This window comes from Uloborus diversus, chromosome 10, assembly GCF_026930045.1.
Source record: "Uloborus diversus isolate 005 chromosome 10, Udiv.v.3.1, whole genome shotgun sequence".
NCBI classification, from domain to species: domain Eukaryota; kingdom Metazoa; phylum Arthropoda; class Arachnida; order Araneae; family Uloboridae; genus Uloborus; species Uloborus diversus.
In genome coordinates this window covers 32,903,599-32,926,809 of record NC_072740.1, presented here as the reverse complement: position 1 = coordinate 32,926,809, position 23,211 = coordinate 32,903,599, and the positions used below count along the sequence as shown (strand labels likewise).

The 23,211-nt window shown below is 34.2% G+C and overlaps 1 protein-coding gene across 1 annotated transcript; it reads right to left on the bottom strand.

The window, feature by feature from the left end:
- Window positions 1-693: 693 nt before the first annotated feature.
- Window positions 694-18,320, bottom strand: LOC129231816 (U-scoloptoxin(05)-Cw1a-like). The gene is made up of 4 exons (XM_054866195.1): window positions 18,156-18,320; window positions 5,787-5,879; window positions 3,786-3,956; window positions 694-934 (listed from the first exon to the last, which is right to left on the bottom strand). Exons 2-4 carry the CDS (start codon window positions 5,857-5,859, stop codon window positions 732-734), a joined length of 447 nt encoding a protein of 148 aa, XP_054722170.1. The 5' UTR covers window positions 5,860-5,879; window positions 18,156-18,320; the 3' UTR covers window positions 694-731.
- Window positions 18,321-23,211: the final 4,891 nt, after the last annotated feature.

Sequence of the window (23,211 nt, the reverse complement as noted above, 5' to 3'; positions counted from 1 at the left end):
TATCCTTCGCAATATCCTGATGCTAATCAGGCTCATTGATAACACCTTAAATGCAATTGTTTTGAATGTAATTATTCTTGTAACGTTATCCTGAATCTGAAAGAATTCAGTGATATCGCAATACATCCTCACCATCGTGGGGAACATTTAGTTTTGCATATTATACAGTGTTATTTGATCTTGAGAGTATGTAGTGCAGTTAGAAAAATGTTTTAATAAATGCAAAAATATATTAGGAATGCATAACTTTCATGCAACAGAATGAAAGCATGAAGTCAGGTCTTAAATTATATATATATATATATATATATATATATATATATATATATATATATATATATATATATATATATATATATATATATATATATATATATATATATATATATATATATATATTATTTTCACTTATTCATTCATTTAAATTCTTGATAAATTTGTACGCTTCGATGGACATTATTTCAAAAAAAATTCTAAATTTTTCGCTGATTTGGAACATTTTGAGCACCATATTAAAAATTTCAATTGAATTTACGTAAACATTACATGAATTTCCTCAATGCTAAATGAGAAATATTTTCTTTAATCTCTTCAGCATAACACATTATATATCTTTCAAAACAATCACTATACATTTTATTGAGTTTCACAAAAAAGCTGCTTGACATTTTCAAGCATTTTGGACTGCTCTGATATCCTGGGATTCCAAAATACTAAAAAATAAGCAATATTTATCCAAAAGTCAGAAAAAGAGCAGTTAATATCATCGATAGAAAAAAACTATTTGCAAGAAGTCGATTTTGGCTATTGCATCCGTCGTAGTCACACGTCAAAATGCATCCTTGCAAAGTATCCTTTTCGAAGCGGAAGACTCCACATTGGTTGTCCATGTTCTCTAAAGTGCAAGCCCGGATCACGTGTTCTTCTTCCATTTCTACTGCAAAGAAATCTAATAGTAGTCCTCAAGTAATAGAAGTAACATTTATGAACAATGATTTTTACGCTTTAAATTAAACAAAAATATTTCATCTAAATTCCAATAGCACTTAAAAAATGCATTTCATGATTTTTATGCTTTAAATGTATTAAAAATATTTTATCTCAACTCCGATAGCAATTAAGAAAATATCAAGTATATTCAGTCAGTCGGGTAATACAGTAAAACCTGTCTACAACGATACTGTTGAGACCTAAAAAAATGTCGTAATAGACAGGTTATCGTTATAGACAGTTTGATTATTCATGCTGACATTTTGCTGGGGCCAAAATAAAATATTGTTATAGACAGGTTATCGTTATAGACAGTATCGTTATACAAGGTTTCACTAGCTTTTAAGAATGTTAAAATAAAATAACAGATAGAGACATGAGGGAAGTGGATGTCTGTCAGTAGGGATTTCAATACCGGACCAAAAACGCAATACCGGTATTTGGTATTTCTTAAAACATGATACCGGAATACCGACATTAATACCGGTACTCGAAAATTATCAAAAAGTTATCAAAAACATAATATTGTCATTGTTCATAATTTTGTTAAAAAGTGCATTAATTATATGAAAATTTGTTTATTATGTTGCTTAATTTTGTGAACAAATGTTGTACTAAAATATCAATAATAATAAAAAACATAAAGCATCTCTTGACTCTCCCAATGCCTGGAACTCATTTTAGCGCAGAAACTTTTTTTGCTAGTATAACAAATGGTAATTGACCATTGAAAGTTGACAACAGTTGACAAATATTTAAAGCATTTGAGATTTTTTTTTTTTTAATATCTCAAAAACTACTGCTGCAATTCAGAGTTGGAATAAATTATTCATAGCACAAACACTTTTGCAATTACACTTGAAATTAGATTTTACTAAAAGGCAAGTGAGTCGCTAAAGATGAGGAAGAAATAAAACCGTGGTGCGCATAAACGCAAGAATATGAGATCCATCCTACCATTTAGCGATGAAAATATCATTTTGTACTCTTTCCACTACTTTTATTTATTGATATTCTATTAATTCGTTCTTTAAAAGTCAACTCTTTCATTAATAGATTGATTTCTGTGCTGTCTTATCGAGAAAGAAATGCAGTGCAAAACAATAAATGAAATTGAAAACTCCTTAATTAAAAACTTTTTACTATGTATTTTCAGCTAATACCGAAAATACCGGTATTTTACCTCAGCAGATACCGGTATTTCGGAATTGCAAATCAGCTCTAAATACCGGTATTCGGTATACCGGTATTGCAATCACTATCTGTCAGTCAATTAGCTGTTTGTTTGTCCATCTGTCTGTCCCATTTGAATTACTTTTGAGGGAGCTATCCGGTTCAAAATAAATAGATAAATGATAATAATAAATTTGGAAGTCTTCCAGTGGAATTGTTCAGATCGTTTCATTTCATGATTTGAAAAATTTTTTGCTCTATTTTGAACATTTCAAAAAATGTAACATCTGGCCCCACAGAGAATACTAATTTTACTATCCGTGGTGTAATAGACATTTCTTTCGAGCAAATATGATCACAAAGAGCCGTTAAAGCTAAACAAGAAAAAAAAGTATTTTTCTAGTATGATCATATTTAAAATACTTTTAATTAGGTCAAAAATATTTGATACAAGTTCAAATGTTTTTTTATCCGGGAAAAAATAGTTATGTCATTAATAAAATGCATCCCTACCCACAAAAAAATTAAGAACTCTGGATTATTTTGTTTCTAGAAATAGAAAAATGTTTTGAGTGAAAAAAAAAAAAAAAAAACTTTAGAGAAACTTAACGTTGAATCACCAAAATCGAAGTCGATGGATTGCGTGACTTTGTAATTTTTTTTTAAATTTTGTGTAACACGCAAAACGAACCAATAAGAGATTTTATTTCTTATAAAAATAATTTAAAAGTTAAATTATAATTATAATTATTATATTTATACTTAAGTTATCCCCATGATCCCCCCCAACTTGCTACAAATACACGTTTTTGAACTTTTTATCTAACCAGTCCACCAGAAGAATCTTAACGGTTAATATAATGCTCTGTTCCCTTTCAAATCAAAATAAAGGCAATGAAATTGTCGAAAACAGAAAAAAGTAAGGGAGCCGCCATATCCAAAGAGTAGAGGGTGATAGGGAGAAACGATGGTCAAATTTAGATTCAGGAGGTCATTTTACATTAGAACCTACAGGAAGAGTGTCAGAAGCATTTTTCATACCTCTTAGCGTTTTTAATTTATTCATAATGAAAAATTAACTTTAAACTTTAAAAAATCCTTATTTTTCAATATTGGGCAGGAGATCTAAATATTGTACGGGAGCAAAATTTTTTTAACAATAAAGTTCTACTTCATTGTTTACATGAGTGAACTTAAATTTTATTGTAAAGTTTTCCTTAATTGAAGAATTATGTGTATTGAACAAAGGATTTTTTTAAATTAGGAAATATACTTTAGGTCTCTTGCGGCACCTAAATATTTTTTTATTTGAATAATTTTTTTTTGTGGTATATGTCTGTCTGCAAAAGTAACTTTTAGCAACCTGAAATTTTGAATTTTCAAAAAAAAAAAAAGAAAAAGTTTTTTTTTTTTTTTTTTTGATGATACACCGTACTATGTATCTATTATTTTTATTTATTTATTCATTTTTATAAAACTGAAGCTTGAAATGTTGAGAAGAAATGTTTTTCAGGTGATTTTGAAGATGATTCTTCCTACTACTGAGCGTCCCCAAAACTGCTTTCATTTTTGTTGGAGAACACATCTGTTTATCTTAGTGAGTCAGAAAAAGATACTGTTACCTGTCTTGCCAATAACTTTGATACAGAAATTTGCTGGAAACTGTCCTATGTGTCCTTCTTTAGGAACTTTACATCCTTCGGTATAAGTGCTCATAGCTGGATGAAAAGGGTCATGGCAGTTTAAATCTGTTCCATTTCTGGAGCTGCATGTATAGCAACTTATCGCTTCACCTGTAGAATATCAATATTGTACATGAAGTTAAAATTTAAGTTTTTAAATGAAAACAGAAGTTGTAGAAAGTTTTCGTTCAAGTTCTATTGTAAGATGTAAACAACATTAACGACGTTTCTATAATACCCCTTGAGATTCCAAACGCCAAAGGATGTTTTCCCCCTTGAAAACCACGTCCATGTTTAGGAGGCACACTTTTTGAATTTTTCTCAAATTAGATTTTTTTATTTGACGCTAACGATGAAATGGGGCATCTAGATTGATTACGAAAGTACCCCTATCTGAAAATTATCCTAACATGAGGAGCTGTATTAAACTTGAGTTGTTTGCTGTTCTGAAAAATATTTTTCCATCTTACGATTATCATGGCAACCCCCAGGTCTATTGAAAGTCTATCTTCTCGAGACCTGGGCAATCTCATCATTAGAAGATGGAAAGTCCCCGTGGATTGGCGGTATTAAGATTGACGGTAAGAGAGGAGAAAAAATACTATGCTAATGCGTTTTTTAGCTGGTGGAATTGGCGCGACGCCCACTGTTCGTCACGCTGGTTTTAGGGTCAACTCCCCTTCCCCTCGGAACCCTTCGCTTTAACACATATTTCCAATCCTAATACGGTACTTTATATGCATATAAGGGCGGTTATGACCAAAAACTTCACACACAAGGTAAGTTCTGGTCTTATCATCGACGGTGCAATGACAAGAGAGGTGAAAACAGCACTTAAAAACACAATTGTAATGCTATTTTGGGAATTCACAAAGACGTAGTGTGTTTGAGAAAACCGTAGCGTGCTTTAAAAAAGGCTTCAGGTAGTACCAGAAAAGGCAGTTAGGCACACCAGAAAAGGCAACAGGAATCACCAGAAAGGGTAACAAGGATCCACAGAGTCCACCGGAAAGTTTCAGCAAGGCACAGGCACACCGAGAAGGGTGACAGGTCTTCCCAAAAGAGAAGGCAATGATCTTGAAATTAAATTCATAATACGCAAGTTTTTTGGTACATAAGAAGGCATGCTTTCAACAACTCTGGGAAGAGACGCTGTAGGAGCTGATTGTGCTACTGAATTTGCATTATTCATTGCTACAGGTACTCCGATAGGGAGCTTTATCCTACATTTATTTATAGGTTTTTCCTGTAAAATTGTGGTATTTTTAGTTTTATTTTTTAACTATTGACTGAAAATAAACTGCCCTTAACTAATGGCTATCAGGTTCGTGGCATGGAAAAGGTTGAACCGAAAAGATCAAGTACCTCCACTATTGAAAACAACATAATAACAATTTCAATTTAAATTGTTTTGAAATTGTAATAAAACTTCAACGACTTCTTTTAAAGCTCATAATTTTTAAATGCAACTTACATAGTGTAGAGCTTTACTAGAGTACAAAATTTCTATGAAATACATATCGCTCCGTTGATAAAAAAAGTGACATAATTCAAAATTTGGCATTTTACAGTTAGGATAGTGAAAAGGCACTCTAAAGCCTTTTCATTAAAGTATTTTTCAAAGAATACAGTATAATTGAAAGTATAACAGGAAAAAAAAGTATTTTATTCATATTCGCTGTTCTGATTAACACGCTGTTCAAAACCCCTGTATTCGCCCCCCCTCACAACGCCCCACAGTTTCAAAAACCCCTGTATAGGTCCTGTATTCGCTGTTCAAACAAAATTTTTAAATTGCTCTTAAAGACAAAATGCAATTTTTAAATGCGTCACTTTTCTACCAATGGAGCAATATGGCTGATATTAAAGCGTAGTTTTCATGTAAAATGTTTCAATGCATTAATTAGAAAATGAAGTTATTAATGTCAAACAGAATCATACCTTTCATTATGTTATGCATGATGACAGAGAAAACTAATGCATATGTGTGTGTCATTGCAACAAGTTTCCTCATCTGAGTTCAACAGCGATACCCTAGAATAAGAAATTACATGTATCAATAATTCTTACGAAAAAAAGGTGTCTATTGATTGTTTAATTGCTCATTTTAATAATCAAGAATTTTAAGGGGAAATATATCACTAGGTTCTTCAAATAGAAAAATTATAAAAATTCACATAACTTTATCTGTCTACAATTAGGGAGGATGGGGCACATTAGTGAGATGAAAAATATAAAATTCAAAAAATTTGGAAGCCTTGATTCTGTAAGAAAAATTTTAAGGTGGATTTGTAATGCAGCATAAGTATACAAACTTTTAAGACAAAAAAAAATCATTACTATTGAATGTTTTCGAGATAATATAAAACACAGGAAACGTAAAATTTCGGAGACAGCATATACGGGACACAGTGACACAGCATACAAGGCACAGAGAGACAGCATATAGGTTTGAGTCAAACATAATATGTTCAACGCTAAGATCAAAATTAATTCACAATGAATAAAAGCTTCTAATTTCATCGTACATCTAAGTAACAATTTAACTTTTAAACCACAAAAGAGATTGATTTTGCTTTGTATCATTTCTTTTCGTAGGAGCTGTTCAGGGGCGTGCATAGAAATTTTGGGACTCATCACAAATGACTTTTACGGGGCCCCCTCCATATTATTTACTCTACATCTCTACGTATATTTCCCCCCTCATTTCAAAAATTTCGGGCCCCCTTCAGGCTCGGGCCCGAGCCGACAGGTGTCCCCTCTCCCCCCTCCCCCGCCACGTTCCTGGAGCTGTTATCAAATATTCAATATTTTTGCTCGGAACGGACGCATAATATGATACAGATGGTCAAGTAAAAACAGTCAAAATGTTTTTACTTTTGTGCAAAAAACTAATGTACAAGTTTCCATCGTTATCAACTACCATTAAGAATATTTCCGACATAAAAGTATTTTTGTTTGATTTCAAATTCTATCACAACAAAGCCTCCTTCAAGTATCTCTCGCTCTAGTTCTTCAAACCCAGAAGGTAGATTTTCGCACATGCCAATATGGTCTGATAAAATATCAGAGCCCCCATTTAGCTTTTCTATACCTCCAGTAGTGTCAAATAAGCCTACCTTTTTTCTATAGTTTTCTTTTTTTTCATTACTCTAGTTTTTGTGTCTTCTAAAATTCGTTTTTCAGGAGTGTCACTAGCAATGACATTTTTTCATTTTTATGCTCTTTCTTCTTTACTAAACCTTATCTCTCTTCTATGTTTGGATATCCTGTGAAACTTTAAGAACCTAAGAAAACACTCAGTGCTACACTAGAGCAAAAGGTCTCTTTTGCATCAGTTATGTAACTTACAGATTATTTAATCTACTTTAACTGAAAAGCCACTTGGAATCAGAAGGTTAGTTACAAGTGAATTTCTCATGGAATCGTCAGAAAGTGTCCCTATTGTCCCCTTACATGGCTTAATTCACATTTTTGATGTGGAAAAATACCTGTAAAGTTAAATAAACAGCGCGTTGAAAACTCCTAAATTATGAAATAAAATGAAAAAACATCCTTTTCGATTTAGAACTCAGGATGGGGCACAGCAGGAGTCTTACCCTGCCCCAACTACAACTGTCTCACCGCACCCCACTCAGCCTTTTTCTTCTTTAAAGCGTATCCTAAATTAGGGATGTGTCGATCATGAACGAACGGGTCAAAAAGAACGAATCTTTAAAATGAACGGATCCGTTCGTTCACTTAAAAAATGAACGACCGTTCTTTTGAACGTTGACCAGTTTGGAACATTGTATTGGTGCACTTGTGATAAAAAATTTTTTTTGGTAATTACATTCATCTTCAAATTTTTAAACTCTCTATGAATCTCAAATTTCTTTTTTCTCAATGCAGGACAATATATTCATTCGAACCTTTTTACTTCCTGCTTTATTCATCATTTTTCTTTAATCGTCGCAGTTCATTTGCAATTTTCCTATGTATTCATTAGTAACGTTTTGTGTAACATATTTGGGCTACTAACAAAATGTTTAGACATTCGACTTTTTGTCCCACGCTCCAACTAAAATCCTCCTCGTGCTTTCTGTCGCCAAAATTATTTCTAAAAATACCTTTTATCACTTTTTTGGCAAACCCTCCTCTAACATCCCTATCGACTACCATCTATATTGATTTGGCTTTATTTTTTTAATTGATTTTATTACTGTCTAATTTTTTACTATTTAAAAAAGTGCTGCGGTTTTTTTATTTCTGTTCTCATTGGTACTGTGGAATAATTATGAAGCTCCCTAAGATTTTTAGGTCAGTCTTTTTGTTTTAAAATTTAGTTATCCGGCACTCCGGCTGAGCTGCCGATACTTTTATTGTCACTTTTTCGTTATACATGGTCTATTGGTAATACTATAATTACACTCCGAGTAAAATCTTTAAGGCCAGTAAACTTTTTTCAGAAAATGGAAACATCTTAAACGTAATATCGAAAAACCATTTGAGAGATAATTATTAACCTTAAGTACAAGTAAAAAGACAAAAAAAAAATCGTTTTTACGTACTTTATTATTAGAAAATATTACTGATCAATATTTGAACCTGAGTAAAATCTTTAAGGTCAATATATAAAAAAAAACATATGAAGACAAAAATTTATAATCTTGTGTAGGATCCATTTCTTCAAAGTACTTCAAATATTTTTGCTCTCATAGATGAAACTAGTTTCTGACAACGTTCGGGATCTATTTTACGCCATTCAATTTCGATAGTAGGTTTCAGCTCTATCTGACGAAATAAAATGTTTCCCATTTGCCTTAACTCATGTTGCTAAGTCACCCCATAAGTTCTCTATTGGGGTAAGATCTGGAGACTTAGTTGGTCATTTCAAAGTTTCTACATTGTTGACTTGGAACCAAATTTTTGCACTGTTGCTCGAAGGGATAGGTGCATTATTTTGCTGATGTTTCCAATTCTCTCGATAAATAAGCATCTGGTAAAAGATGACTTACGAGGACTTTTTGATATGCTTGTGAATTCATTTTACCTGAAACAAACGCAATTGTGTCCCCACCATCCTAAGCAAAGCACTCTCAAGTCATGACAGATTGACAGAGCCTCCATCTAATTGGTGCTAGGACAGTATTTCTTTTTCTTTTCATAAACCATGCTAATAGTACTTCCATCCATCTGGTCCATCCAAATTCCACTTCATTTAGTCAGAAAAAAATATTTGTATCCATTGGTTATCCCAGGTCATTATTTCGTGGCTAAACTTCAACTGCTCTATGTTGTGCCTAATCAGTAACTAAAGCTTAGGCAATTTTGCTACATAAATAAAATCCCCCACATCTTTTAATTGTGTTATATGTCGTTTTTGACAATCATTGAAATCTATCGTTTATAAGTTTCCTGATTGAGTACTTTTCAGGTGATGGAAGTTTGAAAACTCTTTCTCCACCACGCGAGTGCAAGGCTTTAGGTCTTTCCGGGTGTTCTTATTTTTTGACATGCTGAAATGGAACCTGCAATTTTTGAAATGGAAAACATATCTTATTATTCGGCAACTGAGAAGTATCGTACAAAATGAACTTTAATTGCTTAAACCTGAATAAAGCTTTTTTCTTATTTATTTTTCATTGGCATATTTTATTACTTATGAATAATTTTAGTTATTTCTCTTTCAAGGAATATATTATTGATCCAATGAAACATTAAGAATGTGCGTGAGTATGTTGTGCAGAGAGATCACCTCCAACTTTTTTAAATGAACGAAGTCGTTCAAATGAACGAGTTGAATGAACGGATCAAAAGAATGAACGATCCTCTGAGGAACGGATCAATTAAAGGAACGATATTGCCCTCCTCTATCCTAAATGTTTTGAATGATAGTTAGATACATAGGTGGAACAATGAAAGTGATCAAATGGATATTTTTTATTCATAAAAGAAAATGTTATAAATCAATTCATGTGAGAGTCAAAAAAAAAAAAAAAAAAAAACATTGCTTGCCTGAAATCAGAAAAATAATGATCATTTGATTGCAAACACAAGCAAAACAACTTCGTATCACAGAGTCCACTCAGCCAGTTGCTGCAGATTCACGGGTACCTAACATCATTTACCGATTATAATAAAAAAAATCCGAAAACATGGCTTTGTATCACTGTACCCCTCGTCTCACCGTGCCCCACCCTCCCCTAAGCATCTTAACTCGGAATTTTCATTAATACTGCTGTAAGACTTGATTTATATGTATGTTTACAGAGACTAAAACTAATTAAACCAGTTCATATAGCTACATTTAGTAACAAAGTGAAATTTGATCGCAAAACGTGAGCCGTCTGAACTTCTTATCTTTCCTTCGTGCAAAGCTATTTGCCTTCTGTTACTTCTGATCCTTCCCCCCCCCCCCCCCATGTGGCGAACTTGGTTTACGGCAATTGGGGTTAGCTCGCACCCACAAAAAAATTGGATATTTCGGGTTGACTTTGGAGTTAAGCTCTTGGCCGCCTTACTTGAACCGGAAAGCGATAAATCTTTAAGTAGGAATCTAAACGATAATTATGCTCTTCTAGCGTGTGTGTGCGTTTTAAAGGGAAAAGGGAAGGGGGGTTAGCCGTAAGGTTTGCGTAGCTTTTTCAGCTGAAATGGTGGTGAAGATAAAGAACCATGTCTATACATTATTTTGTCTCATTAATTATTTTCTCCCTGCTTCATGTGTCTGTGACTCCACTCTATAGTAGCATAGTCGGTAACGTTCTAAATCAAAATCTGAAGGTTGTGACCTCCACTTCACCAGTTATCTTCCGTCTTGATTTTCTTAAACTCAAGCAATAAATAATGTGGAACACATTCCTTTCGAAAGACATTTATCCAAGTCTTTCCACTCTCCGGTATGCTGCCTCATATTAGCAGCCAGCTCTATCTGTACGTGAAAGGACTATTTTAAGTCTCGGTCACACTGAGCCGAAGCTAAATATTTTTTGTGTAATTGACAATAATGACTCAAACTTATCTTATAAGAGTTTTTTTTTTTTTTTTTTTAATATTTCCAAGCTTGTTAAGTTATTTTTATTCAGATGACAAATTTTGTATAAAATTTTGTATATCATCCATCAATGGCTAATTGTTCTGCCGTACTAAGCACAAAAGTCGTATCTGCACTTTTTATCAAAATTGAGTTACGGTCACCAAGTGATTCTTTGTCATACATTTTTTCTAAATACAATGTTTTATGGTTATTTGGGAATGGGAAATATTTTTCAAAAATTCTAAAAAAAAAGCATCGGTATCAAATACATGGAAGCACACAACTTTAAACGGCAATTTCTCATTTTGAACTCAGATGCAGATACCACTTTTGCGCTTAGCACGGCAGTGTTGCTCTGAATCAAGCTTGAAAATGGACCGTATACAAATGATGTCACGCTTTGAGGGGGAGCGATTCGTGAAATTGTCAACCTGTGATAAGAGGGAGGGAGGGGTTAGTAAGAAGTGATAGATTCTACCTCGAAAATAAAAATTGTGTCAAATGACGCATGTTCAACAATCTGGCTTTAACAATAAAAAAAAAAAAAACACATCTAGTGTAAAATTTTCTGTCAACATGTAGAAACGAGCAGTTTTATGACTCAAAATTTAAATTTAGACCTCTTTGTGAATTTTTAAATTCCGAAAATTTAGTGATTGTCATTAACGTACCATTAAGGACAATGTCCAAATGGACGTAAACGTCCCTTTTCACGGTTTTTCTAGGGAGAGGAGTTTTCGCCTCCTATAGGGGCGCGAAACCTTCCCATATGAATTCCTGAGTATCAAAGGACCTCTGTGCCAAATTTTGCATAGATCCAACGTAAACTGTATTTGAACAAGGAACATTACCACATACCATCAATAGAGCAGCCAGAACTACCTTCTGGAGGAGTTTTTTTTTTTTTTTTTTCTGGTCAAAATAGTCCTTGAATTTGCATTAACTACTATATTGGGACTGGCAATGATGTTAAAACCAAGTACGCCCAGATCTATAAATTTTGTGCCCCCTGCAAGAAAATCTGCAAGTTAAGGACGCCCCCCTCCCCCCCCCTGCAACATGGAATCTGCGAGTATAGGTAGATAAGGGTTTGAAACCAAGGCTACTGGAGAGTGTTTTTACCCCCTCCTCTCGGTGCGCCACTGCCCACGTACACCGGCATACATTCATTTTTATAAATGCAGATAAAATAAAATCATTTCACGTAACGAAATGTTCTAATTTGGATTTTATGACGAGAGAAATTCTTTCTTTCCTTAGCTGAACAGGAAACTCACGAAAGAAAGTGCAGTCCAATTATACTTGCACCATTGTCTTTTTACCGGGGGAAAAAAAACTTAATGCGTGTGTATCACATCACCATGTTTGTTTAACCAATAAACAATTGGGTAAGTCAATAACCACAAGTCAGTCATATCTGCGTTTGGAACACGCACAGAAAATGCAGCCCAACGTTCTATAATCAAACCTTCTTTTATTTCCTGTGTTGTCGAAAGGAGGATCATTGCAAGTTCCGTAGTTGGATTTCTCAGCATCCTTTTGGAAAAAAAAAGGGCGTGTCGAATCTTTCAAGCATGACCACCGCCACAGCCAGTAATTGCATGTTTGTAAATCTGTCTAGAATCGGAGCGAGAGAAGTAATAGGGTGATAGAAATGCAAGAGACTCAGTCGGAATAAACGCCACAGATTAATGATTCACTTATTTCCTTTTGAAAACGGTAAATTTAAAAAGCAGAAACTTATTTTGCATTGCTAATTGAAATCAAACAACTGATCGCAGATTTACGAATGCGTGCAATCGGGGCGGACTGAGTCCCCCATGACGGCGCCAAAAAAAAAAGAAAAAAAAAAAAGACATAGGTGCACAGGTTTGAGGGCGCAAAAAAATAAATAAATAAATAAAAATAAATAAATAAATAAATAAAATAAAATAAAATAAAATAAAATAAAAATAATAATTAATAAATGAATAAATAATAATAATAATAATAATAATAATAATAATAATAATAATAATAATAATTAAATAAATAAGCGAAGGTGTACAGGTAAACGAAGGCACGGAAAGAGAAAAATAAAATAAAGGCGCACTGGTTCGGGGACGCAAAAAAAAAAAAAAAAAACGAAGGTGCACAGGTTTGAGTTGGGTGAAAAAAAGGCGCATAGATTTGAGGGTGCAGAAAGAGGAAAAGAACGAAAGCGTACAAGCTCAAGGGCGCAAAAGAGAAAAAAAAAAACGAAGGCGCACCGGCCAGCGGGCCTATTGGCGGGCGGGCCAATCCGCCCCGGCGTGCAATTGCTGCGAGATGATTCCTGATTTGAAATGAATATAAAAAAGGATTAATTTGTTTAATTTGAATTCTGACATTTTGAATTCAATTTATGTGTTTCGTAATCACGAGTTGCAACAGGACCCTAATATGTTTCTAGAAACGGCTCCTATCCCTCAAGCCCGCACTTCCTGCTGGGCAGCTACGTGTGTATAGCTGTGTCTGTAGGCATGCGTGTGTAGGCTTGTGTGTGTGGCGTGTGTAGGCTTGTGTGTGTGCGTTTGTAGGCTTGTGTGTGTGTGCGTGTGTAGGCTTGTGTGTGTGCGTGCGTGTGTAGGCTTGTGTGTGTGCGTGGTGTAGGCTTGTGTGTGTGCGTGTGTAGGCTTATGTGTGCATAGACCTGTGAGTGTGTCACATAGGCGTGTGTGTATGTGAGTAAAAGTGCGTGTGTAGGACATGGACACCCTCGCCTAGTAGAAGTGGATTCCGTGAGCACCAGAGGAGCCACACCTGTAGAGAATCCTGTTCCAAGCTGAAAAAGGAACCACAACACCAAGGACGGTCAAATGAAAACAATTAGCAACAGTGATTGCTCAAAAACTAGATGATTACACTACATTTGAAATTATAAAGAACAAGTAAAATATTACTTTTGTGCGAAAAGCTGGAAAATAACGTTATAGCAACGTTGAAATTACACAGAACGCAATAGCAATTTCAGATTTGTGTTTCAGGTTGACAGGGAACCCTTTTTTTCAGTGCAAAATAGAGTTTATGGATCGAAAGAATTTTCTAGGATATCTTTCTATTCTGGAACTCTCAGTTGAAGCAATAGAAAGGGCTCAGCAACCCGAAGGGCGTGTCAGCAATTCTTATTGCAATTAGGGCAATTATGACGTTGTTATATCATATAATGTTTCTATACTTAAAAATATTTGTCAGTTTTGTATCTTCCACAATTCTACGTTTTAACTTTAAGTCCACATTTGCATAAATAAGAAGAACGAGTGAATCATCGTGTTCTTCACCCCCCCCTCCCTCAGCATTCATTTGGGTCTGGGGTGGGGTAAATTGGTCATAAAATCGTAGGTTTTCAACTTAGGTGGATAATAAATACAATCAATTCTTTAAGCACTTTAACTTTTTTTTGTTGTTATTTTACATTGCATTATTAAATAACATTGAATTTCAGGAAAATATTACATTGAATTTCAGGGAAAAAAACTGATTTAAATAGTTTTGTAACACTTTCATCTCCCTATGCATTTATGACCACTTCACCCCATGGGGTGGAGTAAAGAGGTCATAGCATGGGATAAAGTGATCATGGTTAAAAATAGGTGCAAAACCGTTACAAATAACCCTAATATTTGTACATTTCGATTATTTTTATAGTTACAAGTATATGCACGAGTGTATGCGGGTATACACGAGTATATACGTGTCGTGTAAACATGAGTAAACACGTTCATATATGAGTAGATACATATATACATCAGACCCATGTATGCACGAGCCTAGTCAAGTATATACGTGTATACACACGAGTATATAAGCATGTATACGTGATTACCTACAGGACCGTATACGTGTCTACATGAGTATATACGTGTCACGTGTATATACGAGTATATACGCGTTGGTATATACGCGTATCATATGCGTGTATGCACTTGTATCTGGAGTATATACGTGCATTCCTGAGTATATACGTGTATAGTAGACGTATATACGCATATATAAGTGTACATACATACATATACGGGTATACACGAGTTAATTCGTGGATAAATCCAGCGCGTGTTTGTACGAGTCTACTCACGTATATATATATATATATATATATATATATATATATATATATATATATATATATATATGGAAGCAGGAGTATATACGTATGTTTACGTGTATAGACGTATGTACTTACTTTTACGTGTATACACCAGTTCATGTATGAGTATATCCGCTAATATACATGCATGCTTACAGAGTGAATCCAAGCTCTAGAGGGCAAAAATCTAAGGGGTGTGAGAGGGGAGGATAAGAAGCAAAGAATCATAAAGAAATTAATGGCCGCTAACGCACTACATGCACACAAAGCCAGAAACTAATGGATATAAAACAGGTCACAAATTTGTTACACAAAGATGATTTACCCAACATTTTAGTTTTTTAACGGGGTCTGGGACACACAAATCGTCAAATTTTCCAGTTTTTTTTTTTAATTATGCAAAAAGATTCTCCGTTTTTTTACTTCCTTTTACAAAAAAGGAAGTATTGTATTCGCGAAAAAATTTTCATTCAAAAATCGGCCTTAATTTCCGTTTTGCTCAGCCCCGAATGAATGGTGAGGTTTTTTTTTTTTTTTCAAACCGACCACACGTGGATACATGCCTAGGAACGTACAGACACCTAAAATATCCATTTTGATGATCCCCGAGTTAATTACAACGAGTTTTCTCATGACGTCCGTACGTACGTATGTATGTGCGTATGTGTGTATGTATGTACGTATGTATCTCGCATAACTCAAAAACAGTATGTCCTAGAAAGGTGAAATTTTGTACGTAGACTCCTAGTGGGGTCTAGTTGCGCACTTTCCCTTTTGGTTGCATTCGGATGTTCCTAAGAGGGTCTTTTACATCTTTTTGGGGGAAATCATGGTTAATTTCAATGCTAACTCAAGTGGTGTTATAATTTGTCAAACACTTGGCAATATATCGCCAAGCTTTTGATCGCCAAGTTTTGTCGCCAACTTGGCGAAAAATCTGGCGATTTGTTTTTTTAAATTTTTAAATCTGATTTTAGTTCGGCCAATGTTGGCGATATTTAAAGAGTTAACCACTGAATCACATTAAAATTGCCAATAATGGGGAAATAAATCTGTGTAAAAGTTTTTTTGCTTCGGTTCGCAAGAAACTAGGGGTGAAAATATTTAGTGTTTCCTTGCTTACTCCAAGGCAGTATAATCATTGAATTAGCGTAAAAGGAAGTCATGTGATGCACACATCAGCTCGCTTTTTTTTTTTTTTTTCTGCTTAAAAGGGGACGTTTGAATCTTGTTTCGATCTTAATTAGAACGAAAGATATAATTATTTTTGGTGCATGAATTTAACTAATATTATATTTGACTTTAAAACTTGAAACGCGTTTTTCTCCATGATGCAATTTTTCCCTTTTTTTTTTTTTTTTTTTTTGCATTCAAGCTCTTATAAATCAAGAACTATAAAGATAAAGTCATGAAATTTGGAGCACATCTTTTTCAAACAGTTAACATTGATTTTTATTCGGCAAATTTGAAAAAAAAAAAAAAAAAGAAAAAGAAAAGAAAAGAAGAAGAAAAAGAAAAAAACGTTAACTTCAAAAAATATGATTTAAAAAAAAAAGGTATCTTCGAATTTTTCGAAATTTTTCTTCAAATATTTTCTATTTCTGATCGAATTAATATTTTTAAATCGTCGAATAAAAATTAAAGTTTAGATATTTGGGTATAATGCTTTGAAAAAATCTGAAAAGTGACTAAGAATACTTTGGGTTTTAGTGATTTAAGCGGGTGTGAAGCTTGTCTCGTTTTATTCCACTAGTTATCGCAAAAGGAAACAACACAAAACGCAATTCAACGGTATTTGGTTTTTGTGTCTAAATAAGCTGAAGCATTACCAACGTCTTAGTCTAAGTAGTGGATATTTTTCGCAAAAACTAGTTTTAATCAGATTTTTGAGTGATAAACAAAACAACGTTTTAATTATGTTGACTCAAAAACTGAAATTAAAAAAGAAAAAAAATCGAGAAGGAAAACATAGTAAGAGTAGTAATAGCAATAATAATAATAATAAAATGCTCTACACACAGTGACTTTGCTGCTGTTTTACTGTCAAGGAGCTCAATTTTCTGAATGTGTAAAACACCTTTTGAGAAACTACAGTTTTAAAATGAGATACATTTAAGTGAATTCTTTCCATGAAAAATTTAAATTTTTGACAGAGCTTTTGTTATAATCGATTCTGGGTTTTAGGTTATTTTGAAAAATTGATTCTGGAAATATTCATCCCTGCTATTGCATCCTAATAATCTCATTTTCTTTGGGATTTGTACGATGGAACTGTCCATCAATGATGTCATACTTTTTTTCAACTATTTGATCCCTCCACCTCTTCCGTTTGTCACAAGGGGTCACATTTCACCTTACCCCCTTCCCTTTCCCCTGTCACATGTCACATGTCACAAGCATATTGACATATTGTTATGAAAAAAAGGTTTTATCATAATCAAAATGCGTAACATTAATATTAACTTGTTATTCCCCCTCCTCTTTCTTGACACAAACTCACGATTTCAAACTCTTCTCCCCCTCAAAACATGACACGTGGACGACCTTATTGTAAGTTTTAGCACCCAAATGCAATAAAAAAAATGAAATGATGTAGAATAAGTAATCTTAAAGTTAAAACGTTCAAAACGTTTCACGTGTAAGAATAGCAAATACTTCTAGTAAACTTTCCGATCAGAAACAAACAAGAAATAATGACATTTATAGCATGTAAGATTAATAATTATGCATTACAAATGAATAATATTAAACAGAGAATTTTTATCGGCCACAAACGGTGAATTTTACAATTAAAAGAAACCAACAATTATAATCATATGTGTAAATAATTGTAAAGATTCATTTGAAGTTTAATTTTTCCTTAGATTTTTCTAAGCATGTTTTATTTTGATTAATTTTTAATGCAATAAAAAGTAAAAAAACGTCAATTCCGACGATAAAATGCATTACAGTGCGAGACAAAAAAAAAAAAAAAAAACATATAGAACGCTAGGCGAACAGTATTAATAATAGAACGTTCTTCTTAATTTGCATGTAAAGATAAATTTTTATCAAATGAATATGCTATGTGTACCGTATATTGCACGAAACAAAAAATGTGATACCATTAACAATCATCAACACTACCACCAACGTCACAATTTGTGTATCATGTGATGCAATCGAAAATACTCAAGATAAAGCTTACTTAAGGTGTGAATCCGTTGACATGAGAAATCAATGAAACCAGAAGATGAACTCGTATCATTTAGGATGCTTTTAGAGCAATAAAACTTCAGTATTTCGTCCAAAATTGTGAAATTTGCTTACAAATGATCAGGACTGTCATCGAGAGCATGTGTGGGCGAAAAAATCCTTCCTACCCGGGAAAACTTGGAACCGATCCAGAGGGAGACTATTCTGTCTGTCTGGGAGGTATCGATCGATGGGCATCATAGCTAGTTTGGGTAGGACAGTGGTTTACATAATTTTCGAAATCGCTTCTGCGCATGGATGTGTATTCATCGCACCATGTGGAGATACATAAGTGGTCTGTTGAGCTCAGGGCTTAATTTGCATGGGAGCTCACGGGAGCCAGTTCCTGCACTTTTCAATTATGAAAGAATTCTCTCATATTACAAGGAATTGAGGCAATTTGCGTACGAAAATTGGCTCTGAAGACTATAGGGCTTTTCATTCGCTATTTCGCTGCCAATTTTTTTCGTTAGATTTTTAATCTTATAAAAATTGCTGGGATAAATCTGAACATCAGAGCCAAACTAAAGTAAGTCCAAAAGATTGAGATTTTCAGTACATTAGTGCGATGTAGTATGTCCACCTCTGATAAGTTGAGCTATGACCTTGAGCAAGTCCACTTCTTTCAAAGGAGAGCAATCAGTAAGAAGAGGAATTGTTAGGCTCAGAGTTGAGCTACCATTGCAACATTTTTATTGGAGAGAAAATCCTGTACCGCTTGCTACGTCTTACCTGAATAGCAATATTGTTCGCCAAATGGATAATAACACTGCCAACTAAATCCGCAAGTTCTTAAGCTATTTTCCCTCACCTCTATTTCAACGAATGGAATCGTTTAATCGGTCGGGCAACGGAGCTCAACTTGCCAGAGGTGGACAGTATGTAGAATCCTATTCTGCATCGAGCCATATGAACGTAATTCTAAAAATAGAAAAAAATCCTTTGTATTTTTTTACCAGTGTTAAAAGAGCGCAAGTCCCATCCTTTCTATGCAGCAGGCAAACGTTTTCCCTCTCTCCTTAGCGATTATGTGACTTACGTTTGTTTGGCTCTGAGATACAGGAATATGATTAGAGTTATTAAAAGTTATATCAGAAGTAAAAGGAAAAATAAAAAGAAAATTGAATTTTTTTCTGATAGATTCACGTTTTGCAATCAAGGATAACTTTTTTTTTTCTTTTTCCTTTTCTTTTTTTTTTTTTTTTAAATTTAGCGAAATGTACCTTTTTTTCATTTCGAATTTCTATGCTCTGTCGTGTTTCCAAGTTGTTTACCTTCTGTTCACCTTTTTATTGCTCTCTTTAAAACGCTTCGCTTGCCATTTTGTTTATATTCACATGCTCGAAGCCCTCAGATCATTAGAGTCAAAATAAATGCACTCAGTGATACTATCTTCGTCATTCTATAGTCATTCTATTATTTCTCACTATAAACGAATTTCTCTAAATTCGCCTAAAGCGTGAACGGAAACTTCTTCCTCGTTCTTTTCAGATGGGCAATGATTCAAATGGGTTCCTCAGATGATCAATGCCGTTCTTTTTAATGATCCATTCATCAGAGGATCGTTAATTTTTTACCCGTACATTGAACTTCCGATTCCGGGGGGACATGGACACCACCGTTCAGACATGGACGCAGAGGCCGGTGGGCAGTGCTACCCGTTGATTCCCAGGACTCAAAAGGGACCACTTGAAACATCAGCTTCAATCAAGTGAGAACAATTGAGGCAAAGGGATGTAATTTCATTTCTCATTTTTGGCAGTTTTAATGTGATTCAATAGTTTACTCTCTAAATATCACCATCAGTGGTCAAATTAAAACCAGATTTAAAAAAAAAAAAAAAAATAAAAAATAAAAAAATGCCAAATTTGTCGCTAAGTTGGCGATAAAACTTGGCGACCAAAAGACTGGCGATATATCGCCAAGTGTCCCGCCAAATTATAACACCACTTGTGTTTTACATCGAAATTAACAATGATTTCCCCCCCAAAAAGGGGCAAAAGACCCCCTTAGGAACACCCGAATGCAACCAAAAGGGAAGGTGCACAACTAGACCCCAGTAGGAGTCTAAGTACCAAATTTCAACTTTCTAGGACATTCCGTTCTTGAGTTATGCGACATACATACACACATACACACATACACACATACGCACATACATACGTACATACAGACGTCACGAGAAAACTCGTTGTAATTAACTCGGGGATTGTCAAAATGGATGTTTCGGGTGTCTGTACGTTCCTAGGCATATATCCACGTGTGGTCGAGTTGAAAAATAAACTTAACATTCATTCGGGGGGTGAGCAAAATGGAAATTAAGGCCGATTTTTGAGTGAAAATTTTTTCGCGAATACAATACTTCCTTTTTTGTAAAAGGAAGTAAAAAAAAAAAAAAAAGAGCTCAAAAACAAAACAAAACAAAAAAAAAAAAAAAACCATAAAAACAGATATGAGCTAACACGAAAGATTGCATTCCTTTCTAAATCGAAATATTTTATTTCCAAGTACAATATGGTCACAAATGAGAAGAAGAAGAAAAAAAAAAAGAAATGCACAAAATAAAAGTTACACCAGTTAATTACAACGAGTTTTCTCGTGACGTCTGTATGTACGTATGTATGTGCGTATGTGTGTATGTATCTCGCATAACTCAAAAATGGTATGTCCCTAGAAAGTTTAAATTTGGTACGTGGACTCCTAGTGGGGTCTAGTTGTGCACCTTCCCTTTTGGTTGCATTCGGGTGTTTCTAAGGTGGTCTTTTGCCCCTTTTTGGGGGGAAATCATTGTTAATTTCAATGTAAACTCAAGTGGTGTTATAATTTGGCGGACACTTTCGATATATCGCCAGTCTTTTGATCGGCAAGTTTTGTCGCCAACTTGGCGACAAATTTGGCATTTTTGTTTTCTTTAAATTTGTTTCAATTTGGCCACTGTTGGTGATATTTAGAGAGTAAACTATTGAATCACATTAAAATTGCCAGCAATGGGGAAATGACATTAAATTGGAGTAAAAGGAAGTCATGTTGTGATGCACACATCAGCTCGTTTTTCCAGCAGGAAACCAAATAGGCATACTGTTACAATAAAGATAACGTACATTATTGATGACAAAAGTGCAAAAAAGTGAAAAATGAAATATTTGCAGTTACTGCCCTTTACCTGCCCACGGCAGCGTATAGTTCTCAGACGAGAAACTAACACACAGATTGTTTTATTTTGCCAGATTCAATGTCATTGTTATATTTTCGAAATGGCTGTAACAATGCGAAACATAGAAAATGTAGGGACATAATTAAAAAACAACTTTTCTTTACTGGAATATAGATGACTGAAATAGGCGTCGAACAGAAAGCCTAACTGAACGCAAAAATAGGTTTAATCGCCAAAAAATGCACTTAATTAATAATACTGACTTGCCTATGGATAATATTCAAGAGCTTAATTGCCGCAAAATATCCGAAGTTTGCATTTTTCGTAATGCGTTTTGCTGGAAAATGGAACAGCAGTATCAAATAGCGTATGTAATGGGTCCTAAAATAAAGCTGAACTTCCCCTAATTTCTAATAAGTTTAACCAAGCTCTGACTCTCTCCGCCCCCCCCCCCCCCCCTGCAGCTCGGAAACAAGACTAAAACAAACCATACCCACCTTTTTTTTTCTCTTCTAGCTATGCCTGTGTGAGCTATCGAGAGGGCGGGAGCAGTTAAACGGTTTTGGTTTTGGAATGTTATGGGCAGTTAAACGATTTAGTTCGAGTAATATGTTCCAGTTAAACTAGTATTTTTAACTAGATTACATGAAAATAATTTTGTTTTTCGAAACACTATGTCGTAATTGAAAAAAAAAATGCAGTATTTGTTTCAGAAACTTCAATTTCCAAGTTATAGGAAAACTGAAATCGATTTTAAATGCTAATCGTTCTCAAAATTTCATCATCCACTCCAGATACGGCTCTAGGTCCGAATCTCGCATACGGCTTTCAGATACTACATTACATCATTGGTTTCAATGGGATATTCAGAAAAATATTTCAGAGGGCATATGATTGAATTTCTGGGGAGGGAGTGGTTAGCTTTAGTCGTTTTCTACGGTGTCAAAAAAGGAAAATATCTATATTTTGAGGGGGAGGGGGAAATTTATCTTGAAATCGCACACTCCCCCAGGATACGCCACTTTGGTGGAGGGTGGAGTTGAGAGAGCTAGAGCTGTTTAGGTTAAATTATTATTCTTTTCTTTCGTTTTTTCTTTTTTTCCTTAGTAGTAATTTAATTGTGAACGAACGCATACGACTTGCGCTCCAAATTACTTTTAGTGTCTCTGAAAGTAGTTCATGCATGAACAATTTTCTATTATAGTCTCCTAAGGGACCCCGATTTTTTTTAAAAACTTATCCATAGCATTAAAAAATCATGCATTTTTGTGAAAAATTAAAAACAAAAACCTCTTTTAAATAATGTTTTCTTTTTTTTTTCTTTGCGTTGACTTAATATGATTAGAATAGAGGAAGGGGGGGGGGGGCTCCAAACCATTAAGAGCCTTGGGCCTCACTTTTAGTTAGTCGGGCCTTGGCGACTATAAGCGTCATTATATTTAATTTTCCTGCGAAATTTCTTTCTCGTTGCGTGCGATGTATTTAGATGGCAACGATGGCGCCATCTATACGAGACATATGAACTTTCAACATATTCTGTCTTAAAGATTAATAAAATATAATTACTAAAAATATAATTACTAAATATTTTACGAATGGAGAAAAATTGATGAAATGTAAACTATTTTTTTAAACATGAAGTTATAAATGTTTTTTTTTAGAAGGGACTTAATCCTTAGAAATTCAGGAATTTTAATTGCTGTAGCTGATATTATCCAACCTAAACCTAAGTGAGTTCGGATGTTTTCGGAACAAAAAATGTGTAAGGAAGTTCCATTTCAGCAGTTTCAGTGGCAAAATGAGAGGTTTTTTTTTTTTTTTTTTTTTTGCTTTCTCTGAGTATCCAGAGGAAAAA

Excerpts from the sequence above, each read along its gene's own strand:
- LOC129231816 (XM_054866195.1), bottom strand. The coding sequence starts at position 5,859 with ATGAGGAAACTTGTTGCAATGACACACACATATGCATTAGTTTTCTCT. Across the intron at positions 3,957-5,786 it reads CATGCATAACATAATGAAAG|GTGAAGCGATAAGTTGCTAT; the intron begins GTATGATTCTGT and ends GATATTCTACAG. Across the intron at positions 935-3,785 it reads CAAAGTTATTGGCAAGACAG|AAATGGAAGAAGAACACGTG; the intron begins GTAACAGTATCT and ends TCTTTGCAGTAG.